Here is a 14,735-nt window from a genome sequence, read left to right as displayed (position 1 = left end):
CATTGCATTTTCAGCAAAAAAAACACTTGGTGGACATACAACCATAAGGCTGTTTTATATGAACTCTTTGACTGCCAACAAGAATGACGAGATTTGTGTTTTCAGTGGTTTTATGATAGAGGGCGCTCTTCCGCAGCCTGTGAATGATCCCAGGATCACCCAAGAAGAGTACACCCAGAAATCACGTGATCACAACAAAAAGAAGCTGGTTTCGTCTAGTGTCATAGGACGGCACGCTTTTTTCCCCCTACGATTCTCCGAGACCCCTGTATGATTTTTCAAAGGTTACTAAAAACACTCGGAATCGCTGGCAGTGGCTTGAAACTTTTTTTCCATTCGAGAATAAGTTACAGTACTTATTAATTAGTATCCATTACGCATTGCTACTTTGTCAGTCAGCACTGTCGACTCTAGAACCTCTAACCTCTACAACCCTCCAAACTGGTACTCACTCACCTGCAAACAGACCGCCACGTTGACCCTGCAGCCGAACGTGGTGCTGACGGCGCGCGGCGACAAGCCCAAGTCCTTGAAGATCTTGGAGAAGGACTGGGTGAGAGCAATGCGGGGCCTCTCCTCCGCCACCACCATGCACGTCCGCACGCACGACAGGTTCACGTTACGTAACTTCGGCGTGTAAAAAATTAAAGAAAATAAAGAAAGAAAGAAATAGAAACCTTAAAATGTTACCTTCTTCCAACATGCAGATGTAACAGCTTTATAATCATGACAACTGTGCTGTGCTTTTAACCACTTAAACCCATTAAGACCGGGAACGCATCCGTGTCATTTTAGATTGCTTTGGCTATTCAAAAATAGCAGATATACAAGCTCATAGCGCGGCACTAGATCTGCTATTTATTCATTTTTACGTGATTTATTTTTCAAATCTTTGAATATATTTTTTCAAAAAACTTTTTGGATTTTGAAAACATTTTTAGAATTGGCCTCAGGTCTTAATGGGTTAAACCCTCTATACTTAGTGAACGAATACACTAGTTGACCAGGGACAGCTCTGTATTTCGTACATGCTTTACTAGCGCTGTTTTTTCCCCCTCTACAATCTCTTCACCAAAAATAGACGATCTAAATTGCAAGCGCACAATGTGTCATGTTGTGTGCGATACGGTGTGAGCTTGTAGATGTGCTATTTCCGGCGAATGTCCCCCCCCCCCCCCCCCGCAGAATAGGGATGCTAGGGTTCAAGTGGTTAAAGTCGGCTGCCAGTTTGTAACAGTGAGAGAGAGAGCTACTGACCCGAAGTGCTTCCGTCTGTGAGCCCAGGCCTTTAGTGCACATCTCCATGACGGAGTAGGAGCAGAACGTGACGCGCACCTTGTACTGGCTGACCGCTGAGAGCCACAGAGACACGTTGCTCTCCAGCTCCAACGGAGGCACCAGGATGGACTGATGGCCAGAGTACACACTGCACACACACAGGCACACAGAAACACACACAAGTTTATTAATATTCTATGCTGCAACTATCGATTATTTTCTTAGTGGTTATTCTACCGATTACTACATTATTTGATTCATTGAATAATTGATCGTGTTTTATTATATTTTTGTTAAAGAATGTATATATCAACAAATCTATTAACCACTTTAGCCCTATTTAATAAATCGTTGCACGACACAAAAATAGTGAAAATAGCTGATCTACAAGCTTACCCTAACCCTTGAAATATATATATATATATGTTGTTTTGTTTCCCCAAATAATGTCAAAAATAGAGATAGATCATTAATCAATTATTTTATTATTATCGATTATTATAATAATCGATTATCGACAATGTTCGACACAATTTAGTGCTTCTTTTGGATTACATAATTATTATATTTACCTGCAAAGGCACCAGAGAGCGAACCCCAGGCCACAGTAGGGGTCCAGACAGATGGCGATCTGCCGAGAGGGGTACAGCTCACACTGCAGCTTGATGGAGCGACACAAGGCACTGGTGGCGGCGTGCGACATCTGGAACAGACGGGAGGGAACGTGAAGGGACGCCAAGGACAACCACAATTTTCATTCTTAAAAAAGGTTTTCTGACATTTAACAAAATATTTCTTTTTTTTTCGGAAATAGTGAAAATAGCAGATCTACCAGCGATGCAACGCTCTATGAGCTTGTAAATCGGCTATTTTTCCTATTTTGAAATAGGGCTTAAGTGGTCATTTCATAATGTACTTAAGCTTCGTAATTTTGGGTCCCGGGGAGACACCCAATTTGTCTTTTAGGTCTCGAGCTGATAAGGTTTGGGAACCCCTGCATTGGACTAAAACTCAACCACAGTATCCATCACATAGTGGACTATCTGCATGTGGCAGGTTTAGCCTATAGACAATAGACATAATACAATGTCTGCAATGTATGTTTTACACAGCAATGGCGGATCCAAGCGTGTTTCAAGGAGACATGCACAGAAGGAAAAACTAACTTTCATAGTAAGTTGTAGATTCCCACCCAAATCACATTGTCTTATCATCATTGAACCAAGCCTAAATTTTTATTTTATATACATGTTTCAGTTTTGTGAGTTTTCACAAGGTTAGCCATGGCATTTATACTGGCTGGTTTTCACTGGCAGCAGATCTTAACCATTTTAAAAAGGCATGAATAAGGTTAAAACCAATGAAGAGACGCCAGCAGATTCATAAGTGATTCAACCATACTTTGTTTATGTGGTCATTCCTGTACCTTGACCCCTGCTAGGATGCCTGTTGTTGACACGCTGAAGTCTAGGTATGCCAACATCTCTGGTGTGGGAGGCTTGTAGATCTGAGGGCTCTTCTTCCTAGGGAGGTCATCTGGCAAACAGAGTGAGAGGAGCGAGTAAGAAAATGAATGAGTAGTCATCATCGTTTAATGTCCATCAGCCAACTGTTATTGTTATGCGTATTTATCTTCGCTTGCAGCGCTACACAGATGCATATTGTGAAACACTATTTATGGCTACTGTCAATTTGGGAGGGACTGTCAAAAAGCCATTTAGTAAAGTGCATTATTTTGTTAGAGGTTAAAAATCGTTTAACCTCCAGCAGTCAATGCTCAATTTGTCCCCCGTGTAAATGTACTCTCACTCTATGGGACTGCTGAAATAAATGAAGGTTGATGAGTGTGCTGGCTGTTTTTCTTTGACCCAGTATAAATGTAGCCTACAGGCAAATTTGTATTTAGGCTGAAAGGACATATTTAATGAGTCAACACTTTTTTCAGTTGAAAATATGGTATTTCTGTGGTACGTCATGGGTTTGACAAAATATAAAGTAGCTTTCACAGTTGCTAGCCAGACAAGATAATGCTATTTGTAGAAGTTATCATGGTGTATTAGTGGCTCTGAGTGTGTGTGTGTGTGTGTGTGTGTGTGTGTGTGTGTGTGTGTGTGTGTGTGTGTGTGTGCGTGCGTGTGCGTGTGTGTGCGTGTGCGTGTGCGTGTGCGTGTGCGTGTGTGTGTGTGCGTGTGCGTGTGTATCACCTGTGTCCAGCACCATGGGCCAGCTCTTGATGTCCACAGCGGCCGCAGCCTCTTTGGATCTCAGCAGCTTCATTATTGCTTGAGTGGTCAGGATACACACCGACTTACTGACCTGTCATAGTAATAATAATAATAAACTGTATTTATATATAGCACCTTTCATGACATAAATGCAGCTCAAAGTGCTTTACAAGAGCAAGAAAAACTAAAAACAAAACACAGAGCAAAAAAACAAAACATTAGAGCAATGGCAACAATAGAGCAATGGCAACAATAGAGCAATGGCAAAAAAAACTGTGGCAAGAAATAATGGCTAAAAATAAAAGGCAGTGGGTCAAGCAAAACAAGTAAAACAATAGAGCAATGGCAAAAAAAAATACAGTGGCAAGAAATAATGGCTAAAAATAAGAGGCAGTGGGTCAAGCAAAACAGTAAAGACAGAAATAACAACACAGAGATTCAGAAGAAACGGAATCAACTAAAAGCAAGAGTGAAGAAATAAGTCTTGAGCTGTGCTTTAAAATTGTCTACAGAGGGTGTCTGTCATGCATATACACACACAAAGATATACAGTTCAGTATGTACAGATATGTTTTCATATGTTATGCTGTGTATATTGTCTGTGACTGTGACAGAGCAGGTCGACTACATAACGTCACCTTGCTAAACTAATGGCCTATGTAATTTAAAAAAAAGTTTTTCATGAAAAATAAAAAGCTGATCCAAAACAAAACTATATGATATTTCGTAATCATTTCACCCAAAATGTTTATAACAAATTATGTATATTAAAATTAAAATAACACTGTCTGTCAGTTATGTAGCATAAGATATTTAAATAGGTTTAAATAGGATTACATCTGACTTAGGCCCAATTTTCTTTTTTTTAAATGGCCTAAATCAGTAAATAATTTGGCCTAAGTCACAAAACCATGTGACTTAGGCCAAAGAAATGGCCTATTTTGGCCCAAGTCACACTAGGGAGTTAGGCCATTATACTAAAAGGGGAGGGAACAGCATGATCCTTTTCAATTAGGAGATAGCCGGTTTTACCAGAGGTGGCCAGTGTCATGAGGAGCTGACTTAGGCAAAAATGTCATTTTCCTCAAAAAATGACTTAGGCCATTAGTTTAGCAAGGTGATGAAGCAACATGTAGTTGTAGATTGTAAAATCCTCCCCTCAGTCGAGCTATCAGATTGAAGGTGTCGATTTTGGACTGAGGCCTACACCTGTATTGAAGTGTTACCTCAACAATCATCTTGACGGTGGGCAGGGTGGTGGCTAGGTTCTGTGGGTGAGGCGGTCTCACGGTGACCGGGACACAGCCGGCGTAAAGACAGCCATAGAAGGTGGCAATCAGGTCAATCCCTGGACATACACACACGTGAAGAGAACAGGGGCAGTGGTGATTATCTGCTGTGCATACGATGAGCCTGTAAATACACTTTTATTATGTTTGGTGTTCCGAATTTCTTCTGGGGGATGTACGAGCATAATAGATACTTTCATTTAATAAAACAAAATGATACATCTAAAAAATATATTATTCTTATTTGTATTATTATGATGTAATTCAGTTACTGTATGAAGTCAGATCACACTGAGGTCCCTTTACCTGGTGGATACACCAGTGCTACGTGGTCTCCAGTGTTGAGGCGGCCCTTCTCCATCAGTGCCACAGCAACCCGCTCTGCCCGCTTGTGCAGCTGCAGACATGAGGCTGTGCTTGCTACCGTGCCCTGGGGGACACAAGACCACAACAACACGTGTTAAGCTCGCATCCTGTTTTTTGATTGTTTGAAAATGCGTTATTTTTGGTGAGCGACTCCTTGGTGGAATAAATTAGGCTTTACACAAATAATGAGAAAAAGTGTTCTTCGTGAAACCTCATTCATGTAGCATATTTCATTTTATTTTAACGAATAATTTTTGATCTGTAAGATAATTGGTGGCCGTAATGGAATATGTCCAAGTTTAACAACAGCAAAACTATATAATAAATCTGTTTAGAAACTCTCAAACAATTCTCAAAGTATAAACCAAGAGTCATGTATCCAGTCTTATGCTTAGTACCTCCAAAACACAAACAGTTTCACTCAAACAGAGAAGCAAGCTTGAGTGAGTGAGTGCGTGTTTGAACTAGGGCTGGTAAATTAATATTCAAATTTCGAATATTCCTCGAATATGGGGAAAATATGTATATTCGAATATGAAAATTAATATTCAAATGTATTTATTATTATTATTTTTGTAATGTTTATTTGACAGGGACAATACAAAAAGCAATGTATTATTGGATCCGAGCACTTGATACATTGTGTTTTGTATTGTCCCTGTAAAATAAACATTTAAAAAAAATATAAATATTTTTAATCATAATATTCGAATATATTCCAATATCTGCCAATTTTTAAGACCAATATTCGAATATCATTTCTGAGGAAAGTTACCAGTCCTAGTTTGAACTGTGCTGAAACCTACGTGCCTACGAGTGATATTTATAAACCTTTTTTTAAATATAGTTTAGATGTTAAACTTAGTCAGCTATTAACTTAATGTATTTTTAAGGCATTACAGGGTGAGTAATTGATACAAATAAAATAAAAAGTAATTTTGGGGGTGAATTATTTAATAAAAATACATGGGGGGAAACAATAATGAAGTACCTTAGCATTGAGCACCAGGAACAGAGGGTGGTCTGGTGTGGCCTGGGCTCTCCACTGCAGCACGTCCTGCATGTAGAGGAACTGTTGAGGTAAGAGAGACAGGAGGGTGTCAGACACATGCTGCTGATGGTATACTAATAAGAGTAAAACAAGTGGCGCTGATTTTAAAATGGAACACAGTGGGGATGGACATTATGATTATTATGAGCAGTGTTGATGGCCTTGGGAAAGAGCATGAAATGGATCTGGGTCAAACTTAAAAATAGAAATGCATACGGGGCCATTTGTTGCGTTACCCCATTCAGACCGGGAACGCATCTGTGTGTCATTCTAAGATTTCTTTGGCTATTCAAAAATAGCAGATCTACAAGCTCATAGCACGGCACCGAGTGCCGCGCTATGAACTTGTGGATCTGCTATTTTTTTAGAAAAATCGTGAAAATTCATGGCAAAATCTTGGATTATATATTTTTTAAAGCGAACATTTGTAAAATGTTTAGTTCCAGGAACCCCCAGAAGCAAAGATTTGAAAAAATAAATAAATAAATATTTGCACAACTTTTCATGATTTTTCAAAAATAGCAGATCTACAAGCTCATAGCGTGCCGCGCTATGAGCTTGTATATCTGCTATTTTTGAATAGCCCAACAAAATCTAAAAATGACACACAAATGCGTTTCCGGCGTGCCGACTGTGTCCACAACAGTTATTTCAGAATCAGTTGCTGATCCTTACCTGTGTGGTGTAGATGTGATGGAGAGAAATGAAATGAGGATGGTTCTCTACCTTACGTGCCTGGTCATTGTCCTCTAGTTGTCCCACGTCCCTCCCGCAGGCCTGGGCTATCCTCTTGCCCGCGACCAGGTTGCCCACTATCATAGAAGCTGGGCCGACCTCTGTTCAGAACACCAGAACCATCACCATCATTGTTAATAATATTGTTATCATCAGCAAATAGAAAGGAATATCAAAACAAGAACACACAAATACATGAGGTAGAAGAGGTTATTGTGCTACAGTATTAACCCATTAAAGGGATATTTCACTTTCAAAAAAACTTTGGGTCATTTTATCGTCTACTCAGGCTTTTGTGAGCCCCTCAGACAGTTTTTAAGTTGCTAGATTCAGTATTTAGATAGGGTGAGTCACCAGAACCAAGAACGGGTGTTTTTGATGAATCTAACATGTTAAAAATGGAGTTTGAAGTTATAATGGGTTTGTATAGGAAGGGGGCGTGTCTGATAAAATGAATATCAAATATCTAAATACTGAATCAAGCAACTTAGAAACGGTCTGGAGGGCTCACAAAAGCCTGAGTAGACGATAAAATGACCCAAAGTTTTTTTGAAAGTGAAATATCCCTTTAAGATCGGGGAAGCATCTGTCATTTTAAGATTTCTTTGGTTATTCAAAAATAGCAGATATACAAGCTCATAGCGCGGCACTGAGTCTTTGAATATATATATTTTTTAAAGCGAACAATCTTTGCTTCTGGGGGATTCTACAAATGTCTTCTAAAACAGTTTTTTGAAAAAACTTATGTTGCTATATATCAGTGGAGATCAAAACCTTTCCATGTCAAGGACCACCCAAAATTATATGTATTTGGCCGCGGACCCCCATCTCAAAATATGTTGTTCCAGGGACCCCCAGAAGCACAGATCGGAGTTAAAATGTTTCGCTTTAAACCATATATATTCAAAGATTTGCACAAATGTTCACGATTTTTCAAAAATAGCAGATCTACAAGCTCATAGCGCGGCACACAACGCCTGGGTACTCGCTTGCATCTGCAGGGTTGCACTGCGCTCCTCATGTGAAAAGAAAAAAGTTGAAACACATTTCAACTGCAGCAGACAGGCAGACGTGTGTGAGACGTGCACGGACGCGACAGCTTCACAGGATCGCACCCGCTTGTCGCTGCGCCTGTCTGATTGTCCGCGCCTCACTACCTGCCCGCTCACCTCTCATTGAAAGTTTATTACAAGACGTGTGAATCGCTTCCCATGTGAAAAGGCCGTTATGTGATGTTTTGTCTCCGTTTATTCCACCAGTGAGTGACGTACCTGGCTGTTTTTGTCGTGGCTTGGGCAGGTTGGTGACACAGGTGTGGGGGCACATGAGTACGTTGCACGGATGCAGGGCCCCCTCCAGGAAGCGCTGCTTGGTCTCTGAGATGTGAATACCGCCCAACGGGGCCTTGGGTAGCGTGTTGGCAGGGACCAGCGCCAAGCAGTACACCCCTACCTGATGTATGCTGTCTATGGCCTGGGATGAAGAGAGATACAGTGTTGAAGTTCAAGTTCAACTTTATCGTCATGTGTATTAACACAGGTAGAGAAAATGTGCATAAAATAACTGAATTTGCAATTAAATGCGAACACTAGGGGGTGGCAGTTGCCATCCCGTGGTGCCCCTGTTGTCCAAGTTAGTCCTTTCACTTTTTGAGGTGAATTGATTCAAAAGCCCCTTGGGTTTTCTTCTCATGCACTCAACCCTTAACACATTGACTGCCAGAGTTTATTCATAATGTACTCACCCCTGTGCCAGCAATTTGCGTGTTTTTTAATTTTTTTGTTTTGTAATTTTTCATTCAAATAAATTCTCTGATTGTGATGTCAAGCAAGTACGACAGTTCCACCAGTAGAGAGCAGCAAATCCACACATTGATCACCTCGCTCGCCCCCTCCCAAACAGGCCCATGTCATATCCTGTCATTTACCGGATGTGACGTTTTCGACTATCCCTGGTCCGCTGATCGGCCTGAAAACGATGTGATACACTATGACGATGACTGTTACTAGTCACCCGGACCAAAGAAAATAGAAGTTGAGCTGTCCGTTCGTTTTTTATACCGTGTGAAAAAATGTGTTTTTCCTTATTCTGGCCGAAAATTACCGGAGAAAAACAATGTGACCCGGAAATGAATTATTTTTTTTACATCCGGCTCCGGGTGAGTGTGACGTAAAAGGAAAACGAAAGTGTTGATGAGAAATAAACAGGACCGTGCGATCACAGATGAAAATTCAAAAGAACGCATCAATGCGTTCTTTGGAATCCTGGCACTCAAGCGATGGATTTGAAAGAACGCATCGATGCGATCTTGGCACTGTATGTGTTAATAGTTCTGCGTCTTCTGTCTGGTTTATCGATTCTACATAAGCACATCAATGGTTTGTTTTGTATTATTGTGGGCCATTTCTGCTTTATCAGAATCAGAATAACATGTTTTGCCAGGTATGTCTATACGTACGAGGCATTTGTCTCTGTGGGGTCAATTACAATGAATAGCAACAGCAAAATGTACAAATTCGGTATTTATTTATGTACTAACTATTTACTGAAAAATATATAAGCATATATCAGCTAAAAATATACCATAATTATGCAATGTACATTATAGACTACAGAGGCTATAGCAGATTTAAATACAGGTCGTTATTTTTAGGTCTGTGGCTACTGTATGTGATATGATATGATTGAGACACCAGGATGCCCATAACTTAACCTAAAGAGAGGGCAGGCATTAAATATTAAAATGACCTGTGGGGTGTCTTATCTGTGTTAAAAGAGACGAGGGTCAGTGCATTACCTGAAGGACACGGCTCATCCACTGGAAGCTGTCTTCTTCAGAGGCGTCTGGTCTCTGTTCAGCCACCACGACGATCCTCTCGTCATGAAGCACGGCCACGGAAAACACTGCTATCCTGGAAAGCACAGTACATTACAACAGTCCAATTGGAACTCCACACTGAAACACGTTGAAATTCGCAGTTTTTTCCTCATAATTTCAATAACCCACAGGTATGCTACTGTAGCTTTTGGTTAGCAATGGTTAAAACTGTGGGTGAATCTTGCTGCCAATTGCTGGCAACCATGTTATAAAAGCAAAAACACACTGGAGGCCATGATGCATTGGGGGGGGGGGGTTAAGTCTGGGTTTATGGCATGACACCAAATACCCACCGCCATGATATCATGTATCATTGCTCCTCGCTACCAGGGTTGCCAGATCTGCTTGTTATAATTTCCCCGCAACATTTTATTTGAAAATAGCCGATCTACAAGATCGTGACGCGTTGTGAGCTTGTAGATCTGCTATATACAAATAGCTGATGTATATGTTAAAGTGCTCATGTGGCCCATAGTCGCTTCTTTTGGGCTGGTTTTCCTAGACCTGGTTGCTTGTTTCTCTCACAGAATCTGGCAACACTCCTTGCTACATGTCTGGTTTGCAGTGACTGAAATGGCACATAAACAGTGCATTCTGAAGTTGTACATGGAAACATTTAACAGCAGTTTTTAAACGTCCTCCTCACCTCCCCCTGTAAACAAACTTCATGGGTTCCACCGCCAGCGCCGTGGCGACCACGTCGTCAGCGTTGTGTCTCCGCCCACTCACGACCATCAGCCCGTCCATCTTCCCCACGACAAACACCAGGTTGTCCTGGTTACGACACATGATGAGGTCAAAATGGTTAGAATGTGACATGTAGCCACCCTGTGTGTGTCAAATCTACAGTGAACCAAATACAGTATGGACCCGTTTCACAGTGGATATTTGGTCGAGTCATCTTAAGCCCTATACTGTATATATATATAGCACTTTAGACGTTTTTTGAAAATGTGTCAGTAGGGACGCCAGGGTGGTTAATGCAGTTAAAGGTAATAACATTAATTGTGGGTCCATTTCATTGAGGTGCTGTGTGCCGGCATGGGCCTTCCTGTACAGCTTAACTTAAAGGGCAACGTTGCCGATTTTGCACACAAACTTCATTTTAATGAAGTTGAGGACATAATAAATATGATGTAAGGAGTGTGTTTTGTGTTTTTTCTGTGTTTTGATATTTTGAACAGAATAATAAAAGTGAACTGACGGGTCCCACAAAGCCAAGTAGCGAGGTCCTGGTGAACGGTCTGTCGCTGATTGGAACTCCAGACAACGTTACTGGGATAGTCTGCAACAAAGACAGTACTCCATTAGAGAAAAAAAGCCGTGCATGTGTGAGCACGCACACGCACACACACAGATTTTCATTGTACAGTAACAATGAGAGGCTACGGAGAAGATGGACACTAACCTCAAAGATGTTCTTGGTCATGCCGGGGAGGCCGTAGTAGGCAACACCAGAGCTTCCTGAGCTCACACAGATCTCACCCACCTCGTCCGTCTGGCAGAGGTAGGGGGTCCCCTCCACCCGCACCACGCACACCAAGGCTGGGGGCGCACCATGATTGATGACATTAGGGCTGCAACTATCCATTGTTTATTTACCGATTATTCTATCAATTACTTTTGGATTCATCAAATAATCGAGAAGCGCTTTAAACATTTTTTTTTTTTTTTTTAATTTCTATTATATAATAGATTGAAAACAATCATGTTTTAAACATAATCAACATCGAATATAGTTTTGATAATCATATATAATATACTATAATATAATATACTACTAATTTATCAATTAGTCTGGTTAACCACTTAATTAAAGTAACCATTTTATGTCGTGCAAAAATAACTTTAGATTGACTACATGTCACAACTGTAGATCAGCTACAAGCTGCAATGCATAGTGATGTGATGCATTGTGATGCATGCAATGTGTGTGCATGCAAATGTTTTTTTTAAGTTTTCACCTATAATGACATGCCCAAATTCTTTTCCCAAAAATAATCATTTTATAATTTTATAATAGATTAAATCGATTAGTTCAATTAACTGTTGCACCCGTATATATTATCATTTATAAATCACAGCGATGATACATTGAGAAGTAACAAATGACAAAGACTGTTTGTCTCTTTGATGTTTTCAGAATAATGTCAATCATTTTTGTCATTACTAATATTTGACTGCCTGTAAGTGCAGATCGGATTATCCGTTGAGAACAGTGCAAACGGTGCTGCTGTGAGCGGTTCATTCAGCCGTACCTCCTGGCATAACCTGTCCCACATCCTGAACTGTGAGGACAGAGAGCTTCTCCTCCGTGTCAACGCGGATCACACTGTGGCTCAGCCCACCCATAGACAGCACCGCCTTCCCTGGAGGAGGAACACCCATCTCTGGGGGTCTGCAGGACACCAAGCACTTTATATCATTTATTGTGGTGACTCACTAGTGGAGTCAACCTAAACTTGGATCAGGTCAGGCTTTGGACAATGGGTAAAGTACCCATTGTCCAGGGTAGGGTAGGAACATTTGCAACCCTGGTGTGTCTTGGCTACACTATATCTATATAAACATGTCAAATATGAACACATTATGTGCACACCATACAGTCCACCAAAATCAGGCTCAATGTCAGTGACTATGGGTGTTTTCAGAAGCACAAAGCTCAACCAAAGCATCTCTGAAAAGGTACATTATTCTTACGCTGAATGATACCTTAATTTAAATATAATATGCACTAAGTGTATTTTGTTCCCTTCTTACCACCCTCCTTACCAAGTCCTTAATCAACTGAAAGAACAAAAACGTACGGAACTAGAGTAGGATCATTTAGACGAAGAAGCATACAGCTGGCAAAAACAACAACATCAATCTCCCTGTCCTTAAAGGATCCAATGAGCTGATGTTGCAAAGGCAACGCAACAGCGCAGTGCAACAGTGCAGAGCACTGATTGTCTGTGAGAGGTGCAGTAGCGGCAGCGTACCTCCGGATGGCGACAGTCATGGCTTCTGAAGAGCTGGCACATGGACAGATCACCTCAGGCCGCAGCCCACGTGCCTGGAACACGTTGAGGAAGGCATCGCAGGAAGATATTGACCCTGTTGTAATGTGCACACACACACAAGTGCAATTGCAGTCAATCAAGTGAAATTGCAGTTTTTGTGTGTATGTGTGCACATACACACACAAAAAAACAAAGCCACCCACACACGAAAAAGTCTGAATCAATAAAGGCTGTCGGTGAGGTTTTGACCGTAGGGGTTTGGAATGAGATGTGAGAGCGTGTTAAACTGCTGATTCTCATTGTCGGGACTGGGGAGCATGGACCAAATGGACCCTTTTGGGCCTGTAACTCTGAGAATGTACAAATGGAACCAAATGGACCTTCCATTTGTACACTCCCAGGGTTCACTTTACACCGAGGCTTTTACAGCATAGATTGGGGTCCCAGAAATATATATATATATATTTTTTTTTTAACTGTATCAAAAAGGGGTCCGTGGCCTATTGCACATCAAACTGGGGGTCTTTAAAATGTAAAAAGGTTGAGAATCATTGTGTTAAAGTGAGCGTCTGCTGGTGCACTCACAGGGGTTGGCTCCGTCCGCTACGATCAGCATGCGCAGTGAGCTCAGGCTGAGATCTCGCTGGTCTCTCTGGGCCAGCAACGACCAGTGCATGTCCCTCGACTTCACCACGGCTACCCGTGCTGAGAGAGAGAGAGATAGAAAGAGAGAGAGAGAGAGAGAGAGATCAATACAGCAGTCTATTAATCTGTTGGGTCGGGATGCATTTTGGGGTCACGGATCCAAGTTAAGGGTCGCAAGTAAATATCCCTTTTTTTCAGTTTCCCTTTTTTAATTATTATTATTTCAAAAGGTTTTCAGAAATGTCAACACAAAAAAAAGGAATCATAATTTTTTTTATTTTTTCATATCATTCCATAAATACATATTATGATGTTTTTGAAGTTGTGAAAATAGCAGATCTACAAGCTCATGACACATCGCATCGTGACATGATCTTATAGATCGGGTATTTTCACTGGTTTTGGTCCCAGAGAGACATAAAATTTCTCTTTTGGGTCTCGAGCTACAAAGTTTAGGAACCACTGGTCTTTACAGTGCATGCTTACAGCCAGTCACAAATACCACAGAGCCTGAGAATGATTCAGCGGGGAAGTCTGACTCCGTTACTAAGGCCTGATTCATTACTTGGCTGCGAGCCGGGGTCACATTACCGAAAATAGCATAGATCTACACGCTCACAATACTGGCTATTTTCGGTGCGCGACACGATGTGCAAACAAGTGTAAATCAGGGATAACAAGGTGAGTGAGCGGCTCTATGTCCAAACTGGAGCCGAGTGTCATTGAAGATAGCGAGCTTCCTCCACTCAGCCCTCAGTGCCCTCATGCACATCTGATGAAGATAAGACCGTGTGAGAGATCAGTGGCTGAAAACAAGAGAAATCACTTTAACCCTCGCCTATCAGATCAGGCCCAATGGAGAGAGCAGCTCCAGAGTACCAGTATACCACTGCACACCCACTGAGCCAATATAATAATAATAAAAATAAAATAAAATAAAAATGTTGTGCTGCTCTAAGACAAAGTTGATAAGAAAGTGGCAGAGAAGGAGGACAGTAAAATCCTCAGGATCACAGTAGGTCACAGGCAGTTGACCTACTGGAGGCTGAAACAGCGAGACTGGATGTTGACGGAGTCAACCGTTACGCGACACCATTACTGCGCGTAGCTAACATGCCTTTACTCCAAGCACCCTACGAGTCGGTACTACCCCAACTCATGAGCACAGAAAGACGATTCAGATGCAAGGCCAAATTGTTCTGAATAAACGAATGAATAGCAATCGCTTGGATACTGCAGTTCCAGACCCAATGTCCAGAAATACGC

The 14,735-nt window shown here is 41.3% G+C and overlaps 1 protein-coding gene across 1 annotated transcript in view; it reads right to left on the bottom strand.

Moving 5' to 3' along the window:
• The window catches only part of dip2a (disco-interacting protein 2 homolog A), a 153,067-nt gene that overhangs the window by 7,038 nt on the left and 131,294 nt on the right, over window positions 1-14,735 (bottom strand). Inside the window, exons 14-30 of the mRNA XM_080412215.1 lie at window positions 13,410-13,529; window positions 12,804-12,918; window positions 12,081-12,220; window positions 11,231-11,367; window positions 11,027-11,107; window positions 10,469-10,596; window positions 9,742-9,856; window positions 8,216-8,417; window positions 6,936-7,045; window positions 6,150-6,230; window positions 5,099-5,222; window positions 4,730-4,851; window positions 3,483-3,594; window positions 2,705-2,814; window positions 1,851-1,981; window positions 1,258-1,426; window positions 457-627 (exon numbers count right to left, since the gene is read on the bottom strand). Coding sequence (XP_080268341.1) covers window positions 457-627; window positions 1,258-1,426; window positions 1,851-1,981; window positions 2,705-2,814; window positions 3,483-3,594; window positions 4,730-4,851; window positions 5,099-5,222; window positions 6,150-6,230; window positions 6,936-7,045; window positions 8,216-8,417; window positions 9,742-9,856; window positions 10,469-10,596; window positions 11,027-11,107; window positions 11,231-11,367; window positions 12,081-12,220; window positions 12,804-12,918; window positions 13,410-13,529 — 2,168 coding nt within the window. The remainder of the gene's footprint in view (window positions 1-456; window positions 628-1,257; window positions 1,427-1,850; window positions 1,982-2,704; window positions 2,815-3,482; window positions 3,595-4,729; window positions 4,852-5,098; window positions 5,223-6,149; window positions 6,231-6,935; window positions 7,046-8,215; window positions 8,418-9,741; window positions 9,857-10,468; window positions 10,597-11,026; window positions 11,108-11,230; window positions 11,368-12,080; window positions 12,221-12,803; window positions 12,919-13,409; window positions 13,530-14,735) is intronic.

This window comes from Gymnoscopelus braueri (assembly GCF_963280865.1).
Source record: "Gymnoscopelus braueri genome assembly, chromosome: 18".
Taxonomy (NCBI): Eukaryota; Metazoa; Chordata; class Actinopteri; order Myctophiformes; family Myctophidae; genus Gymnoscopelus; species Gymnoscopelus braueri.
The sequence above is the reverse complement of the archived record's forward strand: the minus strand, read 5'-3'. Positions and strand labels throughout refer to the sequence as shown.